Source organism: Erithacus rubecula, assembly GCF_903797595.1.
Source record: "Erithacus rubecula genome assembly, chromosome: 6".
NCBI classification, from domain to species: Eukaryota; Metazoa; Chordata; class Aves; order Passeriformes; family Muscicapidae; genus Erithacus; species Erithacus rubecula.
Window position 1 is genome coordinate 26522026 of NC_136688.1, and position 24056 is coordinate 26546081.

Below are 24056 nucleotides of genomic sequence, written 5' to 3' on the forward strand. Positions count from 1 at the left end.
CATCTCCATCTCGCTCACCCCCCACTTCACTGTGCAACCAAAGGCGAAGTCAGCCCCTCTCCAGGCGGGGGTTTTGCCGGGGGTCTCCGGCAGCAGCCCCGGTGAGCTGCACCAGCATTAGCATTCAGTGCCTGTCCTCCCGGCCGGTTCCCGTGCCACAGATGGGTTTGCTGTCGTTGTTGGGAGCGCTGTCCCCGCACAGCCCGTGCGGTGCCCGCAGGCAGGTTTCCCTCCCGTCGGTGTTGGTGAGCGGCCCGAGCGCTGCCGGCAATTAGCGGATCGTTACCCATAATGCAGCACGCAGCCACGCAGCCTGATGGTTTTTCTGGAGGTCACTCTGACCTAATTCACCCCCAGGAATTGTGCAGCGCTGGCATGGCTTACCAGTGCATTAACAAGCTGATGCTTCAGCACAAGGTTATTTGAGTGCTCCCACATTATTTTTCTTAGGCAAGAAATAGCCATTTTGTCTAGCGGCCAACTGTGGGTAATAGGGGCTAGTCTGGAAGGAGAGGGAGCCGGGTGTTGTCTGGGTTTGTGATGGAACATTGGGGATGTGCCATGTCCTCCGGCTTTAGGGCTGGGCACTGCTCCTGATCCCCCAGATTGCAAATGCGCAGGGCTCAGTTTGTCACCTCAGTTCTGTCACCACAGGCTGTTTGCAATGCACGGAGCAGCGTGTGTCAGGTGTGCCTCAGTCCCCTCAGCTCGGCTTGGAGGGGAAGACAGCGGGACAGGCCTGACCCCAAGATCTGCCCCAGTCCAAAGCCTGGCAGATAGGAAAGGGAGGTGCAGATTTCAGCCTGGCCCAGGCAGTTTTGGGGGGCAGGTGTGCCTGGCTGGAGGGGGACACCCACACGGCAGCAGAAACCCTGGCAGGGCTGATCCTCCCCCTGGCAAACCTGAGCACAGGGCAGAGGGCCTAGCTGCAGCACGCCAGCCCGAATCAGGGTGTTCTCCCAGGGCAGTGTGTTAACTGTTGGCAGTTTTTAGAGACTTTAAAATATCTTATTTATTTATTTATTTATTTATTTTCATTTCTCCCTGCTAAGATACGTATGGCTGGATTTTGCATGCTGAGGAAGGGCGTACTCAGGGAGAGGCACACACAAACCTATTTGTTTTAAAACATTTCTCAAGCAGTTTTCCTGTAAGATATGGGGCATCTGCTACCAGGGGGATGGTGTGTGGGGTGTGATTTGACTGACAAACCATTAGGAAGCCCAGAATAACTCACTCCTTTGCATGCCCCAGAGGTCACCCCTGAATCCCACCCAGTTCCTCCTGCCACCCTGTGCCAGGCAGGGTCACATTGCCAGCTGATCTCCCTGGGTGCCTGTGGGTCTGTGCATACACATTTGTGCAGACTCTGTTTTGTTTATGCATGTGAGTGGCCTGAGCCAAGCTTTGCTCTTACATACCCTCTGCAACCCAGGCTCCTTATCCCAGCTGATGCTCTTGATGCTTAAAATGGTTTCAGAAGAAATGATGCAGCACTGTAGAGTCAAAGCTGTGCATGAGTAGAGCTGGTGGGTGGACTTTCCTCAGGCAATGAAAATTTCTGGAGAGTGCCTGGGGATGAGGGGTCTTTTGGCAGGAGCTTACTCCTTTGCTCCCTGTGGCCTTTGGTGTTTGCATGGCTAAAGGAACAGCAGGGCAGTGCAGGAGAGTGAACTGCAAGGGCTACCTGCCATCAATTTATACCTTCCCCAAGATCCCTGGTCTTGCTTTCAAACACAGGTCTGCCTGCTTTCTCCAATTACACCTGCCAAACTGCAACTGGGGCTGAACCACTGCCATTTGCACTGGGATTTTATTTGTCTCTTGGATGAACAATTAAAGTGTGCTCTCTTGTATCAGTGCCAAATATTTGAGCAATTGCTTGTACTTTATATAAGTTCTTCCCCTGGAACTGGCAGTACAGAGAAGCAAACCACCACCTCCGGAGTGCAGCTGGCCACCAGTCCTGGTGCTAATGCAGCAGAGTGCCCCTTCTCTTTCTGTGGGCTCAGTTTTAGCTCTGTCCATGCTGACCAGAACAACTGTAGAGCCAGAAAATGAAATAATAGGAGCTATAAGCTCTTCTACAGCTGAGTGGTTTCAGAGATCTATCAATTATTAAAGGCATTAATTCTTCCACAATTACTGGCACGTTGTGACATACGAGAATAGAGGAGTGTTGGTCTCTGACCAAATCAGACCAACCAGACTATTCAGTGAAACCACTGAGTCCTTTAGGACTCACTTTAGCAGAGTTGGCAGTGCTGGAACACACTAGTAGAAACAGCTAGGTTTTCTTACTTCTGTCAGGACACAGAAATTCACAGTGATGGTATTTCCTCTCCTGCCTGATAATAATAAACCCCACTGTGGTGCCTATGAGACTTTCTTTTGTTTGTTTGTATGTTTTTCTTAAGAAGCTGGGTTCAGCAGGGGCCTTTTCGCCTGCAGCCTCCAACTTCTACCCCTGTCCTGGCTGCCAGGAAAGCTGTTATATTTTTCTGTAATGAAATACTCCTGCTTCTCAATATCACAGAGGTAGTGTGGCAGGTGGAGCCTTGGATCCTCACCCCATGGACACTTTTGAAGGCTTCTGTTCCTGAGTATCTCCATTTGAGCTGGCAGGCAGATGTCTCTACACTGTAAGATGTAGAAGGATCTGCAAGATGGGAAGGGCCAGGAAAATGCAGAGGGCTCCCCAGCCTCATCCCTTAGGAATGTTTGGACTTTTTCTGAGAGCTGCAGATTCTTGAGCTCTGGGATTCTGGCAAAGCCAAGACCTTCAATGTGCTTGGATAGTCTGAGTTTTTAAGGGCCTTTTCTAATCTGAGTGTTGTTGACACTGCATATCTGTAAGCATGCCTTCTTGGACAGACAGATGAGGGGTACCTTTTTAAAATCATAACCATAAAATCATATCACTTACTACAATTACAGGTTTCCCTTCTTTTCTACAGGTAGTGGTAATAATTCTGTCTAATGATGGCAGTGGCCACAATAAACCTTATTCAATCTTAGCAGGAGGAAATTATGCATTTTCTTTGCATGTAAGCTTCCGTTATTTGGATGAGGCTCCTGTGACATAGGCCATTATATCTGTAATATGTATTTATAGTTGTTTAAAGAGCTGAAAGTTTATGGAATAAATCTGATGCAATACAGCCAGGAGGCCTGTGAGTTTTCATCATGCTATCGATTAAAAAGCCCACCACTACACTGTGAAGATATGGGAAAGAATTGGAAACTGGGTAAAAATTCTTTTTATTCTGTATAAATAATTTCACATTTATTAAAAAAAAAAAGAGTATTTGATTATTTTTTTCCCCTCAAGATAATCTCTGCCTTTGTTTGAAAAAGGTTATTGATTGGATTGTTAACTTAAATAGTCTGTGGCGGGTGTGACAGAGCACATGGCTGCAATTAATCTTGCAATGCAGAATCCATTATTGAAAAAGCACTAATGAGCCCTTCTAAGGCCTTCACTGGTCACAGAGCGCCTGGAAGCAGCAGATTGCTCCTGCCCTTTCATGTCAGCTTTGGTCTTTAGTGTTACACAGCCAGTGTAAGCAGAAGAGATTTTTAGATATTTTTAGGGTACTTCTGTTAAAATTATCTTTCCCATCAGCCTGCAATTGTAGCAGGTGCAGGATACAAGAAATGGTCTCTGAATGTGCTCACCTCCCCACTCCTCTGACCAGATGTCTGGTGGACACAACGTACAATTAAAGCCAGTGATATGTGAAACATTGATATCACTATAAAATGTGGTCTCAGTCTCAAAGTTCAGATCCAGAGGAGAGTTTTGACAAAGATGAAGGAGCTTTCAAACCTGATCTGCACTTTAAAATATTGTTTTAAGACAAAGGGATGAGCTGTTGAAAACCTCACTCTAACTTTATTGTTTCTGTCTGTTGTTTATAGCTATTGCAGCATAGCAAAAGTTTAGGTAGAGAATAGTTGTGGTAGATTAGAAACCATCAATGTTAACATACTGCCTTCTCCTTCAACAGAACTGCTCCCAGGGTGTATTTTAGAGGTCTGTCTATTGGCTTCGGTGACGCCATAAATATGTGTTACTTCCTCCCCCTATTAGATCTGCAGAGCTGATACAGGCTTGTGAGAGTGATCCAGGGTTTCCCAGGGTGGAGCCACCACCTGAATTATTAACTAAGTTTCAGCTGCAGACTCTGCTGCACACCTCAGCCACAGCAAACGCTGTTTATCACACAATTAGGTGAAATAAGACTGTTTCTCCATCTCAAACACATAGAAGCAAGAAGACTTGCAGCTCTCTGGCTTTTGTGCTACCCCAATGTCTGTAACTTGAATCCCATTTTGGAATGCTCTTTTTTCGAAAGAAAATTGTGTCCTGAACCAGCCTTATTTTTAGGAATAAAAAGGGGAATTTGAATGTACCTGTAGTAGCTTCTCACAAGCAGCTACAGGACTTTGTGTTCAGGTATTCTGACACAGAAGGAATGCTAAGAAGTTCTGTTATATGGAGCAGGAATGGTGTTCACTAACACTGTCTCAGGAAGCCTTGGATGTGTGAATTTTCTCATAGCATGTAAAACATTAGGTTTTGAAGAAAAGTAGCAGGAAAAGAAAGAGAAAGAGATTGTGAAGAAGGAGAAACCAGGGAGGAAAGTAAAAAGAACTTTAATATTTTGAGTGTCTAGTGGCATGCTTGCCATATACTACAGTGCTGATAGCATAAGTAAAAATAGTCTTTCCAACACATAAAGTTGGGGTCATGGTACCACTAGGAATATTGCTTAATGTGGAAAAGCTTCTGACCTAGAGGCTGAAGAAAGACATTATTTTTGCCTTGCACATGGTGTAAGCCCTGGGCTAACAGAGAGCAACCTGCAGCTCTTGTAGTCACAGTACTCAGAGAGAGACCCTAATCGAGTGGATAAATTGGTGCTCTTGCAAAATATTTCTGCATTGCTACTAAAAAGAAACCACTGTGCCTCTCACTCTATTCATAATTTTTCTAAGGAATCCTCAGCCCCCAGGAGACCTTTTAGGTCTCTTAGGCCTTTTAGATTTCTTTTAGGTTTATGGTGGGTGTGGTTCCTAAGAAGTGCTCTGCAATATAGATTGGATGTATCACTTCAAGGATGAGGCACCACTGATGTGAGATGCCACACTGGAGACCTGCAGAGGTGTTTTTGAGGCAAATGAGGAACAAAACAGTCAAGACTGATAACTGGAAGAGAGCAGGAATGTCTATGAAGGGACAGAGATAAAGTAGTGAACAAGACCTGACCCTCATGTTGTATTAGAAAGGGAAGGTCTCCAGCTGGAGTGTCTGCAATGAGCAATGTGTGTACACAGGCAAGTGAGCATGTGAAGATGTGCATGCATTTAGCTGGGATTTATTTCTGTATGTTTTATTCCATTCTTTCAATTTCTTTTCAAATGTGACTGAAGCTATTTAACTCTCTGATGAATTCACCTCCCTATATGAGTTGTTTTCTGTGATATATTCCAGTACAACATTTCTGGAAACAACTCTGTGTTGTTGGGATGAATTCCTCCCTGATGTGTAGTATGGCGCATTTGTTCTGTTTACTGCTGTTGGAATAAGGTTTGCATTCAATGTAAATCAAATCTGGAAGAACATTTCAGTGTCATGTCAGGTTCTGCTAGTTTGGTGGTATCAGAAAGTATATGTGGTCCTCTCAGAAGAAAAGGTACCTTGTCACATCTCCTTTTGCTTAGTTGCAGTTTCAAGGTCTCCAGGACTTTAGTTGGTCTACTGTAAATCTCAGTAAAATCTGTGACTTTTTTTTTGTGCTGACATTTCAAGGGTTCCAAAACCCCGACATCTTCTTAGCCAATCTGAGCTCATCAGTATTGTCAAGATGTTTCTTTATTCAAAGACTTGAGAGTGATATGAGCAATTTCAATGATCCCTCATTCTCTAAATGGCTTCTTTATTTTCTATTCAGTTTCTTTAATAATTATGCACACACATTTCTTTGCTGGACAGGCTTAGTTGTTGTATCACAACCATGCAAATATAACTGGAGAACAAAAATTCTTAATACAGCATTTGGAGGTATCATGGACACACAAAAAATAGATTCCCTACAGCATTACTTCCTTATCCAGCAATTCTTAGCAGCTTCACTAGCTGGAAAATACAGAAACTTTTTGTAGGGTGGTGACGGCTGCTGTGATGACACAGCAGAATATTACTGATAGGTCTGGTGATGAAGATGACACATCTGTGCCCACATCTACCATAGACATGCCTTTTTTCTCTTATTGGAGAAACTGCCTTTCTTCCTCCTCTCTTAGAAAGGCACTTAGGCTGGTGGAAGTGGAAAGGATTTTTTCCAATCCGTTGACTGTAGTCTAAGAACAGCAGATTGGGTAGAGGTGCAAATCCCCACGCAATTTATGGTGCCAGTTTCTAGAAGAAGCAGGTGGCAGTGCTGGATGTGCATACCTGTGTTCCTAGTCTTTCTAGGAATGAGCAGTTGGCTCTCCCTGCCCTGACTATGCACAGTGTTAATGTTCAAGTGTGTCACAGAAGGATTCTAAATATGGGGCCTTCCAAGAAGGCAGGCAGGAGCTTATTGCAGGTGACTTAGGCCATGTCTCAGCCAGGTAAGGCTGCTTTGGGAGTGCAGTACTTTATTTCAGCGGTGTATTTGTCTTGTTTTGTTTTGCAGAAGGAACACTGATCCTACCTTTGGTTTGTTTGTTTGTTTGTATTTTCCCCTCCAGAAAGCCCATTGCTGACCCTGCTACTGTGATACCGCTGTTTTGCAAAGCTGAAGTCGACACGCATGTAGGGGCGGGGGTTGTAACTCTGGCAATTTGTCCTTCCCGATTAGATGTGACTGTTCTGCTAGCTTTCCCTCCTTTATTCCTTTCATTTAGTTCATTGTGGGAGTTGGCTTGGGTTTTTTTTTTCCTTTCGGTTTCCTGTTTTGATCCTGGAAGGTTAGCTGTGCAATTTGGTTTCTTCTGTGCCAACCAACTTTAGTGGCAGAGCTCTTAAAAAAATTAAAAGCTATATTCTTCCATCCCGTCTTGCATCTTCTCTGTATGCTGCTGCTTCCATTTAAGAAAAGTTTACAGAATTGCTCCACCCATTTGGACACCAGGAAGGGAAGCTGTGAAATGGAGAATAACCTCATTTCCACCAGGTTCTTCGTTCCGGTCGAAACAACGCTAATTGAAACTGTAGTCCAATTTCTATTAAGACGGATGGTCTCTCTCTGAAATTGGGTTTGTTTCTGATTTCATCCTTTTTCTTGTTTTCTTAAAAAAAAAAAAATAAATCCCCACAAAAACCAACTCAAAGCCAAACCATTTTTAAGAGCTCTGAATAAAACTGCTTTGCCAATGGGGAATGGGTGGCGATGACTCTGATTTTCTCTTGTGCCCGGCAGCGAAAGGGTTAATGCCTGCTTTCCTCTTTGGTATCTGTTAGTTGCAGCCCATGTTGTGATCAGTCCATGTCCATGTGTGTTTTGTTCCCAAATTTAATACCGGTTAATTAACGAGCAATATGTGAGCCTTAACAATGACCGTTGTTTCCGATCTTCTCCAGGACACCCGACCTGCCTGCAGTTCACCACAAACATGACTGAGGCTGTTAAAACCTATCAGTGGCAATGCATTGAGTGCAAATCCTGCAGCCTTTGTGGGACCTCAGAGAACGATGTGAGTCCATTTACCTTTTCATGCAAATGAGCATCACTGCAAGCTGCTGCCCTGCCCACCCTTGAAGCATGTGGCACTGGTGTGGGTTGTTGTTTTACTGCTGCTTCCACACATTCCAAGGAAGAGCCACCCCTGAGAGCAGAGATGGGCTTCTCCCCAGTGTTCCCATTCAGCCACTGGTCTCTGCTGAAATTATCGCGGGTATCATATGGGGCCACATAAGATGCTGCTACTTTGTGTACTTATTCAATAGAAATTAACAGGGGACCACGAATTCCTGTTGCAGGGAACTTTCAGTATGTTAGTAAGAAATAAATGTGAATACATGATAACCCAAGAGAGGCAGGTATGCTCCTTCTGTCCCTGATTTTCTTTACTTTCTTGGTATGATTTTTTAAACTTAATTACAAGACTTGGGAAACATGAAACCATTTGAAGTGGGATGGCTAAGTCTCACCTAATCACCAACTCCAGTGATTTCCAGAGCCTGCTGCTGAGCAATGTCCTCCCTGTGGGGTTTGCAGTTAAAATCTGATGGTAAGGGTCCTTGGTGACCTGTGAGAACCTTGGAAAACTGACAGTGGATGAAGAACTTTGGAGGTGATTAGCTAACACTGTATTCCCTACAGCAGAATAAATTTGAAGCCTGAGATTTTGTTTTCGCTTTAGCATAAAAAAATCTGAACCTGGGGAGCTGCTCTGCCTTAGGAATCACAGGATACTTCAGAGCAGCTTTTTTCACCCCAAATATATGAAAGAGCTGCAGACCACATGGTGGGGTCATGTAATTTCCATCTGTTTCACAAAAAATGTGCTCAGCTGAGTTTTGAAAAACTGTCTAAGTCCAAGGTGTCCTCTGAAGGAATGAGATCAGCACATGGTGACACGGGAGCCCAGCAAAGCCTGTCCTCTTCTCTCAGTGCAGCATATCCCCAGCATAACAGCTTTCACTCCTGCATCATGAGCCCATCTTGGGCAGGAGCTCCTCCACTTCTCATAGTGATTTTCTAGGTAGAAACTGAACTGTCTTTGTGCTGAGAGAGGCTTTCTGCAGCCTCTCAGGAATGTGGTGGCTAATTATGGATGAACAAATGTGATGCTCATAGCCTTTACATTCATTCCCAGTAGTCTCTTAGTCTCTATTGTTGCAGCTCTGCATTCCCAGTTGAGCATTGCTGGTTACCTACTTATGTTTTCATCTTGGCAAGAGACTAATTTACATCATTTTCTCTCTTCTCCTCTTCTTCTCTCCCTGTTTCCCTACTGTCTCTCCAATAAACCTGCCTCAGGACCAGCTGCTCTTCTGTGATGACTGTGACCGTGGCTATCACATGTATTGCTTGAATCCACCAGTCTTTGAGCCCCCAGAAGGTAACATATGACTGAAGTCTGTTTGAAAATCACAATAAAGTCTTTGTGGAGATGGGAAAAAATTCAGAAAGGTGTTCTGAACTATCCAGGGTTAAGGAAACAGTAGCAAAGCAAAGGGAGGTAGCACTGGAAAGAAATGAATAGATGTGAAGCACTAGAGTGATCTGTAATATCCTATTAAATCTTGCCTGGTCTCCTCCTTTTCCAGAACATGGCTCTTTGGTGGGTAGTGGCTACCTTTGGATGTCACATGTGTCACTGGTCACCTCAATTAAGTAATTTGAACTGAGCATCTGTGAAATGTGACTTTGTGCTTCTTAAGAAGTCAAAGTCCTGGAGAGAAAGCCTCAGACAGGGAAGTCCTCTCTGGAACATCTGAGAGCCTGAACTGGATTAAAGGGAATTACCTTCCTTGCTCTATGATATGTTTCTGTCTTGGTAGGGTGAGGGTTTTGTGGTCTGTATTAAATTTGGTGTGTAGTTATAACCTGTGCAGGGGGTTCATCCTGATTATACTAGGATTGGTTGGAGTTTGTCACTTGGCTGTGGAGCAGAGAAACCAGTCTCTTACCTTAGAGGTTCTCTGACTAAAATCCTCAGAGAGCAGTAGAATTGGAGAAGGAGACTTGTGAGTGTGAATAACTGCAGTTTACATGAGGGGCAGGGCCAGAATAATTACAAATCAATCATGCATTCAGGAGCTAATGTTTGTAACTTTGGTAAAAAGGAAGCTAAATCAGGAGGGGAAAATTTTGAAATGTAGCTAATAATTAGCTAAAGGTTTCTGTTCCACTGGGAAGTGGTTTATTGAAAGTGTGAAAATATAAAACACCTCATGGCAATGCACCTCCCAGCAGCATTGTAGCCCTTGTAGAACAGCTGTGGACACAAAAGCGAGGGCAGCAGAGGCTGCTTCACAAAAGTACAGGTAATTCCAATATTATGAGTATCTGATACACTATTCAAGCCAATCTTGACGTAAACTCTGAGTGCTTGGATTTTATGTCATTCCTATAAGAAGGATTTCTTCACTTGCAGGGAGCTGGAGTTGTCATTTGTGCCAGGAGCTGCTCAGAGAGAGAGCATCAGCTTTTGGCTACCAGGCCTGAGGAGCTCCAGCAGTCAAGAAACACCTTGCTCCTGGTGTTGCCATACCAGCACACAATTCCCTTCCAGAACAAAAGACACAACCCACATCCAAACGAATGGACACTCAAATACAGGAAGAGGTATCTGTGGTATTTACTGTCACTAATGCCAGACCTCCTGGGCTCTGCTAGGGCTGTGTACTTCCCAATGATCTGGATGAAATCTCTTCACTGCTGTGCATGGCTGCTACTTGCCATTAAGAGGCTCACATGCATTATGGAAGGGGGAGGGTTGTTATACTGACATGGAGAAGTCAATTTTGTGTGGCCTTGTGCTTTCTGTTTACTCTTTTTTAAAATGAAAAAGTAGTAAGATATTTCCCAAGGAATTATTGGTGAGTACTTCAGCTGGGAGCAACACCAGGTGTTTCTCTTCACAGGCTTGACTGGAAATCTCTTTACTGCAACCACTCTGTAGATGCATGGGTGTTTAAGAGGGGTACTCTGAGAGTTGCATTTAGTTCAAAACTTCACAGTTCATGAGCAGCACATTGTCACTAAGAGAAGCATGATCAAAACTTTTTGGGGTGACACTTCCTTCACTGGCTCAAATGCCCTGGTTTGGCAGATCATTAGGAATTTGTTGCAAGTGTAAGGAAGAGAAGTATTGGTATGTACACACTCAGATGCTTAGAAATGCCTTTGGGTTCCAGGATATTCAGGCATACTGTCCCCACTGCAATGGCAGCAATACCTTCCAGACACATAATTTCCTTTTGTTCAGAAAATTCTGAGTGAAAAATCTTATGTATGCAACTGACTTTCTGTTTAGCACAGAATATTGAACAAAAGAAAAATTGTCATCTTAAGCTGGTCATAGACGGTAAAAATTGTCAGTTTTCTGAGCAATCTAAAGTAAGTTGCAAAAAGGAATAATTTTGACTTAAGGTCAAATGAAGCACTTTGATTAATTTTTTGAAATTTCTAAACTAAAATGTTCTGCAACTGAAAATTGCATTTTCTGGGTGTTGCCTAATCCAGGCTTTCATAATTTCCAAAGTGTTACTCTTTTTTGTCAAAGTAATTCTTGATATCTAACTGAATTTCCAAATAATCTCCCCCCAAATTCTCTACAACCGCATTTTTGGCCAATGACATAATTTGTCTTCCCCAGCTCTAAAGAAAAGAATAATTGGCTGAACCTAACACAAAAAGAATTTTCATAATGATTAAAAAAATTAAATAGGAGTAGTTCTACTTTATTTAAACAAAGCTTTACATGTGAAATGGAGAAATATTAAGTGAGAACATCCGTTGAAAAAAATTTACTGCAGTTGAATCTCTTTTAATAATTTAAGATATTACTAGGAGAATAAGTGCATCAAGTATTTTCTACAAAATACATCTTTAAGATTAAAAACCTTACCACTCCCTGAACTGCCAAGTTGCCCAAAATAACCATTTTTTGGGGTATGATGTATAGCACTTTCTATGCATAGATTTAAGTGGGTTTATAATATAAATTTATGAGAGTCCCAAGCATGTGACTCATGTTGCTGGTACAAGTAGGTAAGGATACTGAAGGTTATATTTGGCATGTTTATACTGGTTGAAACTGTTCTGCAAAATTAAATGTCCCCAAACACTTGAAAGATTTTGTGAAAAAATATTGGTAAGCTATTTTTTCTTCCTTCTCCTGCTAATTACACTTAGTTAGGATGAGCTATACTGACCTAGTGCACTTTTTCTCATTATTTAGATAGTTTTTTCCCCTTTTGTTCAGCTTACACACCAAAAGTAGCTGTGTTAGCTACTGGATTCTCCCACCTACTGTTGCAGCTTCTTCTCAGGCTGCAGCAGGAGTATTTTAACCTGTTAGAAAAAAAATGTAGAAAGTATTTATCCTAATTGTATTGGACCAAATCTCTCCTGGAGCAGCTGCACTGGCTACCTGTAAAATTCATTCAATATCTTGTGCTTTCCATGTGACAGACCTTCAATGAACTGAGAGCACAAATAAATTTGAGAATTAAGCCTGCCGAGAGCAAAGTGAAAGCCTGTGCAGTTGCATCAGGTGTTTGATACCTGTTGGGACAAGACCCTTGAGCAAATATAAAATAGAGCATCTTCCTCCCAGTCTGGAACTGCCCTGGCCCTGGGGAGCACTTGGACACAGCTGATCTGCATGAGCATTTACACCCATCTCTTGGTCTGGTTGAACCCTGCTGATCTGGCATTTGGGACCATCACGTGGTTCAGTGTCTGATATAAAATCCTGTTGCTGTTATGGGCAGGAGTGCAAGTGTTTATTCACCAGACACACTACTGGGCTCTCTCACAGAAAATGGGTGTTTTGGGAAGAGTGGCTGGAAATGAGAAGTGTGTGCTCTGGAAGACACTTTTATGGTGGTGCTGGCAGTGGGGTCAGGAGGTGTGAGTTAGTGTTTGGGCTGGTCCACAGCTACCTGTCCTGCTGGACCTAGAGACTTCCATCATAAAAATGACCATCAGCTTCCAGTGTCCTGATGTTTACACTGACCTTGGAGGGGTAGGACAATGTCTGCATTCCTAAACAGAGAGGACACGTGTTGGTTTGGCCTGTGTGAGAAGCAGACACTGGTGGCTCATCATGTAAGTCTCAGGTTGCCTGGTTGGTGGAACCAGCTGGTGCAGGATTTCAGAGGTCTCCAACCCTATGACAGAGACATTGCTAAAGGAGCTGTGCTCTCTGTGCCCACCAGCTTTCCTATTTTGTGGTTTTGATCCAGAGCTGTTTTTTCCTCCCACAACCATTCTGCAGCCAACAATATCTTTCATGTTCAGATATACTCCTCTGTGGCCTTGCTGAAGTTTCATCACTAATGAGGTATGACAGAAGGACAGATTGCTAGATCTTCAGTGCCAAAGCATTGTGTGCCAGCTGAGGTCAGTGTGACAGGGTGCCTACCCCCAGTGGACCAGCTGTGTTTCATGTCTCCAGCTGTGTGCTGTGCAGCCAGGAAGCTTAATTATGGCAGCAGATTAGATACAAGCTCTCCCATGCAGAGAAATTCCTTCAGGTATAGCCTCCCTTCTTCACGAGCTGAGTCCAAGATAAGGGGCTGGAACAGACCTCTCAGTGACATTTTAAGCATGCTTTTGGAGTTTTGTGTGTTGGTGCATTTGAGAAATACTGACTGACCTCCCAGGTGAAAAATGCACCAGCTTTACTGAGATGTGGAGAGGTTGTGGCACTACTATGGGGGTGAGGAAGAGGAATTTAGAAACTCTGACAACTGATTCCCTATCAGCTGCTGCCCCACTGGGGAGAGTCCTGCTGGATGGCTGCTGGGCTGTGTGACTTGGGCAACACCACCTGCTGTCAGGCACATCTTGCCAGTGATCTGGTCTGGGCACAAAACAATGTGAGGGCTCCAGCCCAGTGTGCTGCTCTCCCTCTTGCTATGGCAGGACATGCAACTTTGTTGGCAGTCCCTGAGTTGAACAAACTGGTGTTTTTCAAAACTCTGCTGTGTAGGCAAGGCAATTAACATTTCAGCACAAATCAGGGCAAACTACCAGGAGATGGTAGATCCTGCATGCCTTGAAGACTTCACATCAAGAATGGACAGATTCCTAGATGTATTTTAATTAAACACAATCTTATTTAATCATAGGAATGTCTGACTGAAAAATGCTTGTGTTATAAAGGAAGTCAGGCTGGATGATGTAATTGCTCTTCCTGGCCTTATTATGAAAACAGATGTTTACTGTGGGAGAGGATGCATTTAAATAATAAGTGTGTCTGCATAATGGCCTTAAAGTATGTTAGTTAAACATATGCACATGATCCTTCTACTTTAACTCCTTTTGGATAACCTAAAAAAGGTCAGTTATAGAAAATCTTCTTTACTGATGCAGTTAATTGCACATTACCTCCTTCATGCCCACAATGGCATCTACTTTGGTGTTGGCTACCTCGGGCTGATGCAGAGATTGAACAATTCAGACTGTATTGTGTGAAACCATGGCTTGCCTCTGGCTCTCCATCACATTTGTGTGCTGTGCTGCCCAGTTTTCTGTCCATGGTGGGAAGACTGGGGAGGGCAGCACCTGCAGAGGTGGACTCAGAAACCAGAGGGGTGAGAAATGACCACTCTGAACAGGGGCATCCAAGGTACCCCTGAGGAAGTCAACTCTTGTTGCCATTACAGACCCTCTCCCAGAGCTTGGGGAAGACTTTAAGAGATGAGATGGATCCCAATCTGCCACCAAACTGTGCTTCCATAGCTGTGCTGTTGCATCAAGTTTACACTGCACAGAGTTTACATTCTGTAAGTGTACCTCAGACCAGTTCTCGAGCTAGGAAAGCCACCATTAAGTGTGTTCTTTTAAAGCAAATGTTAATCTAAATAACTTTGAAATCATGATTTTTCACCTCTCTTTAAAAGGAGCTTAGTCAATTCTGCCCCAAAGGAAGATTCTCCTGCACCATGCAGTGTTATGGGGCTGTAGCATTTTCTTTACAACTACAGCATGTGTTTTGACAGGGGTCATTTGAGAGGTGAGGAGTGGATGGGGGTAGAAATGAATATTAATTAAGCTTGTCACTGCTGGAGGGATAATGTGCATTGTGGGCAAGAATATTCCAGGTAGACCTGGGCATGATTCTTCCGTGTGAAATGAATTTATTTTTAAAAAATGTGCTTTTGAGAGAACCATAATTATTCATATATTGAAGTCCAATCTGGCAAATTATTTAATACAAAAACTAAGAGGGAACAATCAAAAGAGTTGGAAATTATTGTTTCAATCTATTTAGAAAGAATCGCTTCAATATTTGAATTTTAAAGTTAATGTAATTTATATTGGAAAAAATCTGGCACCAGTCTGTGAGGGAAGAAAGTGTAAATCTTTTGGAGGGCATGATTAAAAGATAGATTATCTTTTCAATGTTGTTATAGGAGGCTGTGGGATGATCACGAGGAGGTCACCTGACATTTTAACAGTTGACCGGTTCTATAATTTTGGGGAAATAAGTCCTGTGAAGAGGAGCAGACAAAGGTCAGGGAAGCCCTGTCCTCTAACCAGTTCTGAGTTCATTATGATCTTAGCATCTCCCCTTTTGCATGACAGGAGGAGGGGAGTGTGCAGCTGAGCAGGGTGACCAGGGCTGCCAGGCAGGAGCAGGGGGTGCTGCCCCAGCCCCCCAGGTAAGGGGTGTCTGCAGAAGGAGCCTCCAGCCAAACTAGCAGGGATGCTCAGGGGCTGAGGGCCAAACCTGGAGCTCTGTCCCAACTGCTGTCCTGGATAGGTGATAGCCTGTCCTGCAGTGCTGTGGGTTGTGCCTGGCTGCCCATCCCTGGGGCACTCAGAGCTGCTCTGAGCCCACCTGGGAGTGGGACATTCCCCACACTCTGCCTATGAGGAGTTCTAAAGCACAGGGCTTATTTACACTTACAAGGATTGCACTGCTGTGAGCAGGTATTCAAATCTGTGCCTCACTTCTGGAGAAAAGGCAGGATGGCAATCCTTAGCTGCTTTTGCAAAGCACTTGGAGCCTACAGACAGTGTGCAAGCCCTAAGTGCTGCTATTTACCACAGTGCTGCAGACCAGGCTGGAGCAGAGCAAGAAGAGCCAGCTCTTCTGGGCAGTTCCTTACACCATTTATTTCTGTCAGCCACAGGCCCATGATGCTGCCTGGGAGATAGGAACAGGTGACAAGGCAGGAAAAAAAAGGAACAAAAAAGTTTCATGGCTGTGGCTGTGCCTCTGCTCTGGTAAGAGAGGGCAGGAGTTGTGACTGGCAGGCAGCCAAATCCATCTTCAGTGGTGATGTAATTACTACTAATGACCTCCAGCCCCAGCAGGAGTTAAATGGCTCTTCAGGGCAGGCACCAAACCTGGTCTGGTTTACATAAGATAAGCACAGGTTTGCTGGAGGGGCAGGGAGAGGAGGGGGGTGTCTGGTCTGAAGGGGACTGATTTACAAGCACAGCCTTCTCCGCTTCATGTTCCCCTGGCTGTGCAGGCTCAGGCAATGTCCCCATTCTACCAGAGCCAGTGCCATCATCCAGGGCCAAAGCATCCTGTCTCCATTCCTGGGAGCAGTTTTGCAGAGAGTGCTGGCACTGTCCCATCTCTGTCTGTGGTGGTGCTGGCTGGGCACAAGGTCTGGCTGCACTGCAGACAAGGGTGAGAGTGACTGACACTCCCAGACAGTGTCCTCGGCCCTTGGGGTCAGTGGCTGTCTTGAAGGAGGCAGGCTGCAGCTTGTGCAAGCACAGTTTTGCTGTCCTGATGGCCTTAGCACAGGCTAGAGGAGAGTGCATCACTCTCCTCTCTCTCCAGCTGCACTGCTGGGTGTTTGGATGGTCCCCCCACCACTGTGCATTGAGGCACTTAACTGAGGGGAAAGGGAAAGGGAAAGAACAGCAAGTACCTCTAGGGAACAGAAGGGGTTTTAGGCTTTATCCTTTTATTGTATGCCAGTGAGAATGCCAGGCATTTAGCAGCTGGGGAATTGAGCCAACAGTTTATTAATATTTGTTGTGTATTTCTGCCATGTTGGTGAAAATGTAAAGTGTTATTACTTTAGTGCATTTAGAATATATGTTGTTACTGCTGTTTTGAAATGAGAAAACTACTATTTTCAGATCAGCTTACTGCCCTTTTTGTGCATGAAGTTAAAAATAAAACACTTTATACCTGAAAATTTCTGATTTTTCAGGTATTGGTATTTTCTTTCAGACTCCTGTCAGTCTAGTAATCCATCTGATTCTGTTCAGTAACAAACTATAGTTTCACCTCCACAGTGACTCAGGAAATATTTCATCCCTTCCCACTCCCAGAAGCTAGGGAGAAAGCAGGGCAGGTTTTATTCTTTGTATTTGGAAAGACATAAAGGATGGCACATTCATTTCATGTTCATCTCCTTTCCATGTCTTGGATGATTGAATTGTTTGGCTAGGAGAGCATTCCTTTCTGTATGGCCTGAAGGGTCTTTGCTGCCATGGCTCCCCTCTGTATGACAAAGCACAGTTCAGTATTTTGTCCACTTGGATAGGACTCCTTCTGCTCTTGTCATAGAAGGCTTGGTAATTCTCATCAGGGACCCTTGTGCCTACAAGAGAAGGAATTCCCTTCCATTTCTCACGATCTTCTGCCTGGAAGGCCAAACCCCTGCTGCCCACAAACTTGGATGGAGCACAGATCTCTTTCCAGCCTCAACATGTGCTTCTGCTGGACACAGGACCTCATTTGGATGTACACAATGTACTGCCACTGCAGAATCTGAGAGCAGCAGTGAGAAAGGAAGTATCTGCTGAAAACCAAAGGACAAGACATGAATGTTACACCTAAGCTATTCTTCCTTTATAGCTCTCCTGGAGTGCTCACTAGAGATGTGCCCCTGCATCATTTTGGGAAGGCTGTGCATGAGGAATTTCCAAGTGTCATCTCCTTTGAGCTTCATTACAGAATATCTTTCCTTGTTTATTCTCTTTTTTTCCCCTTTTCTTACAGAATTTCAGAGACAGTGTATACTAGAACTGATTTGAAAGGTTTAGAACAATTCAGAAATAGACAGGTCCAAATCAAACCATCACCTTTTATCTCTCCCTTAGAAGTGTTCAACAAACCTTTGATCATTGCAGAGAATCAAGCTTGTGTGCTTATTTAATCTCAACTCAGCATCAAGGCCATACAGTAGTTCTTTTAAAAAAGCAAGAGATATTTCCTCTTTACCTTGATGGCTTTCTGTTTCTTCTGCTGGAGAGGAGACCAACAGTCTTCCTGTTTACTTAGACTTCCTTAGATTGCAGCCTGGGCCAGAAGTGATGGATATAGGCCTGAAAATAATGTATTTCATTGGATTGCAGATGTAAAGAGAAGCTCAAGAGTATTTAAGTAAATTGTCATCTGTGCAGTTCAGTCAGATCTTCTAAGAACCACAAGCTTGTGTACATGCCAATTTACTGGTTCACCTGTTCTTCATCTGCCATTTCAGGTTGGATGTGCCATTGGTATGCACTTTTTTTTTTTCTCCATTAGAAGTGGTTGAAAAGAAAACATCAACAATTAAAATTGGGGGTGAGGAAGACTGAGTTACAATCTTTGCTGTTGATCCTTTATTTGATTTGGAACAACATTGTCTCCATTATTCTAAAGGAAAATAGAAAGAGGAGAAATCTTTTTCATCATAGCACTTCTCCCAGATAAAAGCTGTTTTGTCATCCTCTTGTAAGTTCACTTTTAAAATGCTGAAGTAATGATCTCTGAATAGTGGCACTAGTACAGCCTTACTGTGTGATGCTATGGTATTGATTTTTAATTAGGATTTTAATTTAAGTTATATATGCAAATATATATTTGTGCATCATCCTAATTTTATTTACTGTAAACATTGCTCACTGATCAGGAATAGATCTAGAGTCCTGTAGTAAGTATTACTGAAAAAGGAGGAAAGAGAAAATACTATTGTTTTGCAAAGGTGTGTCAGCATTCTAACAAAATAGGGCAAAACATTATCCCTTACAACCTAATCTGAATTATATTTAGAGCATGCTTTATCAACACATGAAAGAGAACCAATGCTCTAAAAAGTGGGGCTGATTATCAGCTGCTCTTAGTCAACATTAATCCACTGACTTTATGGTTGGCCTGGTATCCTTAAAGATGCCAAGTCTAAGTCTTGGATTTTAGTCTTTCTGAAAAGATGTGTGGCTGCTCAGTAGTTAAGCACAACCAACACATGCTAGAAAACAGTTATTTCTATCTCTGTCTATAAGTCTGGTCTGTTTATGCCCTGTTCTGACTCAGCCTGATTCCAGTGAGGCCATGTCACAAGCTCCAAAGGAAAGTGAGAAATCTCAGCAAAAGATAATGATGGAACAGTCAGCAACCAGGGCACATGTCTGTCTGAATTCATGGAGTTGGAGCTTGTTTCATCAGTTTTCACTATACTGCCTTCTGATTTTCTGTAGACAACTATCCTCACTGCTGTATCAGGAAACAGTGGACAGCAGCACATTATTTTCCTCACCTGAATGAGACCTCACTTCAGTCAGCTCCATCTTCCCCTCTCTTACTCATTTCTAATCTGTTCTAGTATTTTTGATCTCTCTGTCTCTTCACGTGAAAATCTTTTCCAGCCCCTCTCATTTTTAGCATCTCTCCCTGGAGTCAGTCCTCTTCAGCATCATTTTCTGTGAGACAGCCACACAGGATACACCGCAGGTATCTAAAGCTTTACTTCCAAGCTTTGTTTCTTCCCCAACAGTATGTCCTGGCAGTATGTCTTTGCTTTTTAACCCTCCTGTGTGTAGGCCCATAGTCATCTCTGGGCCATTTTTCCTTTGTGATTACAGCTCATGCCACAGGCAAAGCCAGGCAGCCTTGCTGCTGGCACACACCCCCTCCTTTCCCCAGTGCTCCAGCTGGGGATGTGGTCAGGCTGCCGGTGCATGAGATCACATCCAGCAGGGCTACTCCCTGGAAGCCAAAGTGTTGCTTAGTAACCCACTCATGGAAGTACCAGGAGCATTTTTCAATCTGTCACATTGGCAAAGAACACTGGCTCCTTGATTTAGAGGCATTCTGCTGTGCGTGGCAGGGCCATGCTCCATTATCTTGCATCCAGCGCTATCTGTAAGCTAGGATATGAACCTCCCATTTAATGGAGGGCTGGGAGAAGGTGGGGGTGTAAGGCACAGAAAATATTTTTCTAGGATTGTATGTGAATCTTTTAGATGGTTCTCCTAGTCCTCATCTTAACTCCCTTCCCATGGGAGATATTCCTTGCTTATGAAATGCACTCCAGGGTCCTATAGCAATTGGCCAAACAGGACCCTGCAGCACCTCCATCTATTATGAGACATTACTGCAATAAAACTTGGTGTGTCATACAGAAACTGGATGAGGTATTGCAATATTTATGCTGTAAGCCTCAGTGTCATGGACAATTGCTACAGAATAATGTATGTCTTTTCTTAATGCAGTGGAGTCACAGCAGCTTCAGCAGAGCACTGAACACAGATCATCTGTGATTGCATGGTTTCCTCAGTTATTTTCAAATTATTCTGTTACAGAGACTTCAATGAAAAATATCCTCTCATTTAAAAATAGACTGTAAAGGCTCTTAGGTCACTCCCCCTTTTAAGAATAATTCAGTCTGAGAGCAAAACATCCAAGAACTGGGTTCTGACTTCAGAGGCTAACTCCTTTATCTGGAACTGGTTTATCATTAAAAATGGTTCAAAAGGTAACTGAGGGCTTTTATTTGAGGTACCTTATTGATTTTGCTATTACATCTCCTCATTTTGGAAATGAGAAGGTATTTTGAACAATGTCTAGCTTTGAGCTCTGGGGGCCAGCTGGACTCTTCCCATCCTACTTCTTATCATCAAAGACAGTAGAACCATAGAGTGTGTCCAGCCACGGCATCACCCATTTCTGTGGCTTGTTTTCTGTTGACAGATTGTGTCCTGGAAGCCTTCTGAAAGAAATTTAAGGGCTTTTATATGAGTCTTGGAAGGTCTAGGGTGATCTGAAGATGAGGTTGTTAGACAAACTGGTCTAGGCCCAAGGGTTCTTTTGGTCTTTGGAGTGTCATTTACCTGGGATGATGCTCAATGTTGCAGTGATGAAATCAGCAAGTTTAATCACTTTTTTCTTTTGTGTTAAGCTTTGTCAGTGCGAGGCCAGTGACATGCACAATAGTTGTGTGCTAAAACTTGGCTCAGCATAAAAATGAGAAAACATCCCATAATATCAGAAGCTCCTGACTTGATTTCTGAGAACTTTTTGATGAACTGAGTATCTTCCTGTGCTCTTTCCTACTCCAATAAATTTGGCTATGGGATAAAGAGTCCTTCAGATTTATTATAGTAGTCATAATTTTATTGCACATAGTTTAAGAAATACAGAAAATGGTCAAAAAATGCTCCTGATGACTGGCCAGTGTAAGAGCATTTATGACCTGCTGTGGATCCCAGAGCAGAAGTGTCTACATCACAGAAATATTCAGAACGAACTGTTTCTCCAGGGAGCAGGGAGCATTCTTGGCAGGGAAGCAAACACTGTGAAGGCCTGATCTACATTTTAACTCTTAGGACTGGCTGTGCTAGCTCAGAACTGATGGAAAGCTTGCCATTGTGATGCTTTGCTCTGTGGAAAAAAGGGTCAGAGAAGCTCTAAGTGGTACAATGTATTATCGTTTTGAAAGAATCAGGGTATCTGTTTCCAGTGTTCTAATACTTTAACCTTGAAGTGTGTTCATAATGAAACAATCAAGTCTTACCAGTTAGGCATTGAAGCAAAAGTCTTATAGTTACAAAGACAGTGGGAGAGGGAAGAGCAGGTGTACTGGGTAACCTCTAGGCAATACTGAGAAAGCACATCCTCTCCCTGCATTCATGGGGGGGGGGGCATCTCCTTCTTTGCACTTACTGCACATCCTGCATCTTGAAGTTATTTGAGGTGAGAACCATTTTAGAGCAACTGAGTTAGCTAAAAGGCAGGAGATGTTCCACTAGTGTTAATTCTTGTTGTTCAGCTTTTGGGGTTTCTATCTGCTTGTATACTCACAGCCTCCTTTTCAGCATTTGAGGTTCCTCTAGATTACTTCTGTCTCACCTATCTGGGATCTGCCTGCCCTTGTGGAAACAACAAATTGTGGGTTGGAAGCTGCCCCACTTCCTGGCTGTACATACCCCTATCTATACAACATGTATGTGTATGTTGAGTGATTGCATTGTAGTGGCTTTTGTAATGCAATAACTGTGAAAATGTGGTTGGAGAAAACTTACAAATTAACATGAATAGAAAATCAAAGTCACCGAAAAGGCAATACAGCAATTCTTACTGTGAGCCACCACTATGTTTTCCACAATATGCCAACTTCAGTATCCTCTAAATGCATTTTTTTCCTCTTTGCAGCAGAAGTGAACTTTAATTTGGTATCTGTACTCTGAACTGGAGACATTGGTGCTCATTTTTTCATAATGTGCGGATGAATTGAAACGCTGACCTTGTCATGGGTTCACCAGCTTCTGTAACTTCCCACCAAAATAATCCAGTGCCAGTTGGTGAATAGCCTGGAGGAGTTTTGGGTGCTGCTGAAACTGAAGCACACCATTGAAATGTTGGTCTTCAGGGCCATGAGGTCTTGTATTGATGCTTATGAGAAAAACCCAGTAGTCTCAGATGAACCCAAATGTTTTATTAACCACATGGCAAGTACAGAGACAAGTCAAAACAACTGAGAGGGAAAAGACAAGGTCTCCTGCCTGAAAAAAGCCCCACATACAATCTCATTTCAGAGGAAAAACCCTTCTGTGACCATCCTGGGTGACAAGTAGGTGGGATCAAAGGCTGGAAAGACCCATCTCTCTAGTGTGTTTGTCACTGTGTCTTTGGTTATGAACACATACCAGAATAGGAGAAAATGCCTGTCTTTCTTTCAGATTCCTTTTCAGCTGTGCACACTGCCTCCAGGTTGCCTGTTGCTACACCCTGTGAGGCCTCATTGGAGTTTACACTTTCTTGCTTGATATTTGTTTACTTTTGGCATCCACAGATTAAGGTTACAGGTTTGGGAACCGGTACATAATTGTAAGGACAGCTTCCTGTGTTACTTTTTCCCCCCTCTTCCTCTTTTGTAAAGTGTGAACCTTTCTTTGGAACTCTGAAGTGACTGTATCGTTACAATGTTTGTATGTAGAGATTTGTTTTAACATGGCTTGTGTGGAGGACCTTTGCTCTTCTTATCTCACATTCAGTTTTAATAAGTGCTTGATAGCTTTGCCAGCCTTCTGTGGGGGAGGAGAGGTGGTGGAGAGGTGGCTTCAAAACTTGGCTTTTTTTAAGGGAAATTTGCCCAGCTTTACCTAAAGCAGTATGAGACTCTGGGATGCTCCTGACTGTTCTCCAGTCATCCTGATCTGACAGCTTCTTGGAGAAAGAGATCAGCCTCAGAAAAAACTATACTGTTTAATGAGCTAAGCCAGCACTGAGCAAGAAGGCCCATCAGTCTGTCATGCATGGCAACCTGCATGGTGTGTGTTGAGCACAGAGTGAATCATGGCAACTCACGCTGCTCTGCGGATGCCAGTGGAGCCACCGCCGCTTGCACCAGCCAAAGGTCAGCCCTTCCGTGCTTTGGTGGTAGGAAACCTGTGAGTGAAATCCTGCTGAGGTTGGAGAGGAGAGCAAAATGGGTGTTGGAAGCCTCTCAGCTTTGCAGGATTTCTTTGGTATTCATACACATTTGCAGGAATGTATTCCAAACATCTTGTACTGTTATTAGTAACTTGTACTGTAGTTTGTTAGCAGTGTTGACTACCTACATAGCTAATATTCTGTTGCAACTTAGAAAACGTGTAAACAACTGCAGAAAACAGGAGTTTAGAACTTGTATGTACTGTTTTTTTTTTATATTAAAGCACTTCAATTAAAAGTTCAAGGAAAAATGCTTCTGTAGCCTTTGTATCTGTTTGGATAACAGATGTGTGGAAAGAGATGAGAGTGCCCTCTTCTCAAGATCTTCCCTGTTTGCTTAGGTACTAACCAAAAGAGATGGTAAAAATTTTGGGAATAACTTTGTGTGTTAAAGTTTATTCAGCAAAGAGAAGGTGCCAGCAACCCAGTCCAGAAGACATTCTAATTTTACTGAGTCCCTGTGACCAACGCTGAAGTGTCTGAGGAATGGTTGAGGCATCACCGAGTGCTGATTCTGATGTGAGTATCTGCAAAAGGGGTTTAAATGGGGAGGAGTTATTGAATGAGTCCACGTGTAGTATATTGGATTTCCTCTATTTTTATCACAAAGTCCCTCAGAGGTCACTGGAAGCCTGTTCATGTGAAAGTGAAGCAAAACCCAGCCCAGGGTTATTTCAGGAGTACTGGAAAGGGGTGGGTTTGGGTACTAGAGG

The 24056-nt window shown here is 43.4% G+C and overlaps 1 protein-coding gene across 7 annotated transcripts in view; it reads left to right on the forward strand.

Annotated features, from left to right (window-relative positions):
• DPF3 (double PHD fingers 3) overlaps nucleotides 1–23596 on the forward strand; it is a 189928-nt gene extending 166332 nt beyond the window's left edge. For 5 of the 7 annotated variants that reach the window (XM_079309466.1, XM_079309469.1, XM_079309470.1 and 2 more), the window contains 3 exons: nucleotides 7574–7686; nucleotides 8976–9057; nucleotides 10096–23596. In XM_079309466.1, the coding sequence (XP_079165592.1) occupies nucleotides 7574–7686; nucleotides 8976–9057; nucleotides 10096–10166 (266 nt within the window). In that variant the 3' untranslated portion in view covers nucleotides 10167–23596. The remainder of the gene's footprint in view (nucleotides 1–7573; nucleotides 7687–8975; nucleotides 9058–10095) is intronic. The other 2 variants (XM_079309472.1, XM_079309467.1) reach the window with 1 other exon arrangement.
• The last annotated feature ends 460 nt before the right edge of the window (nucleotides 23597–24056 follow it).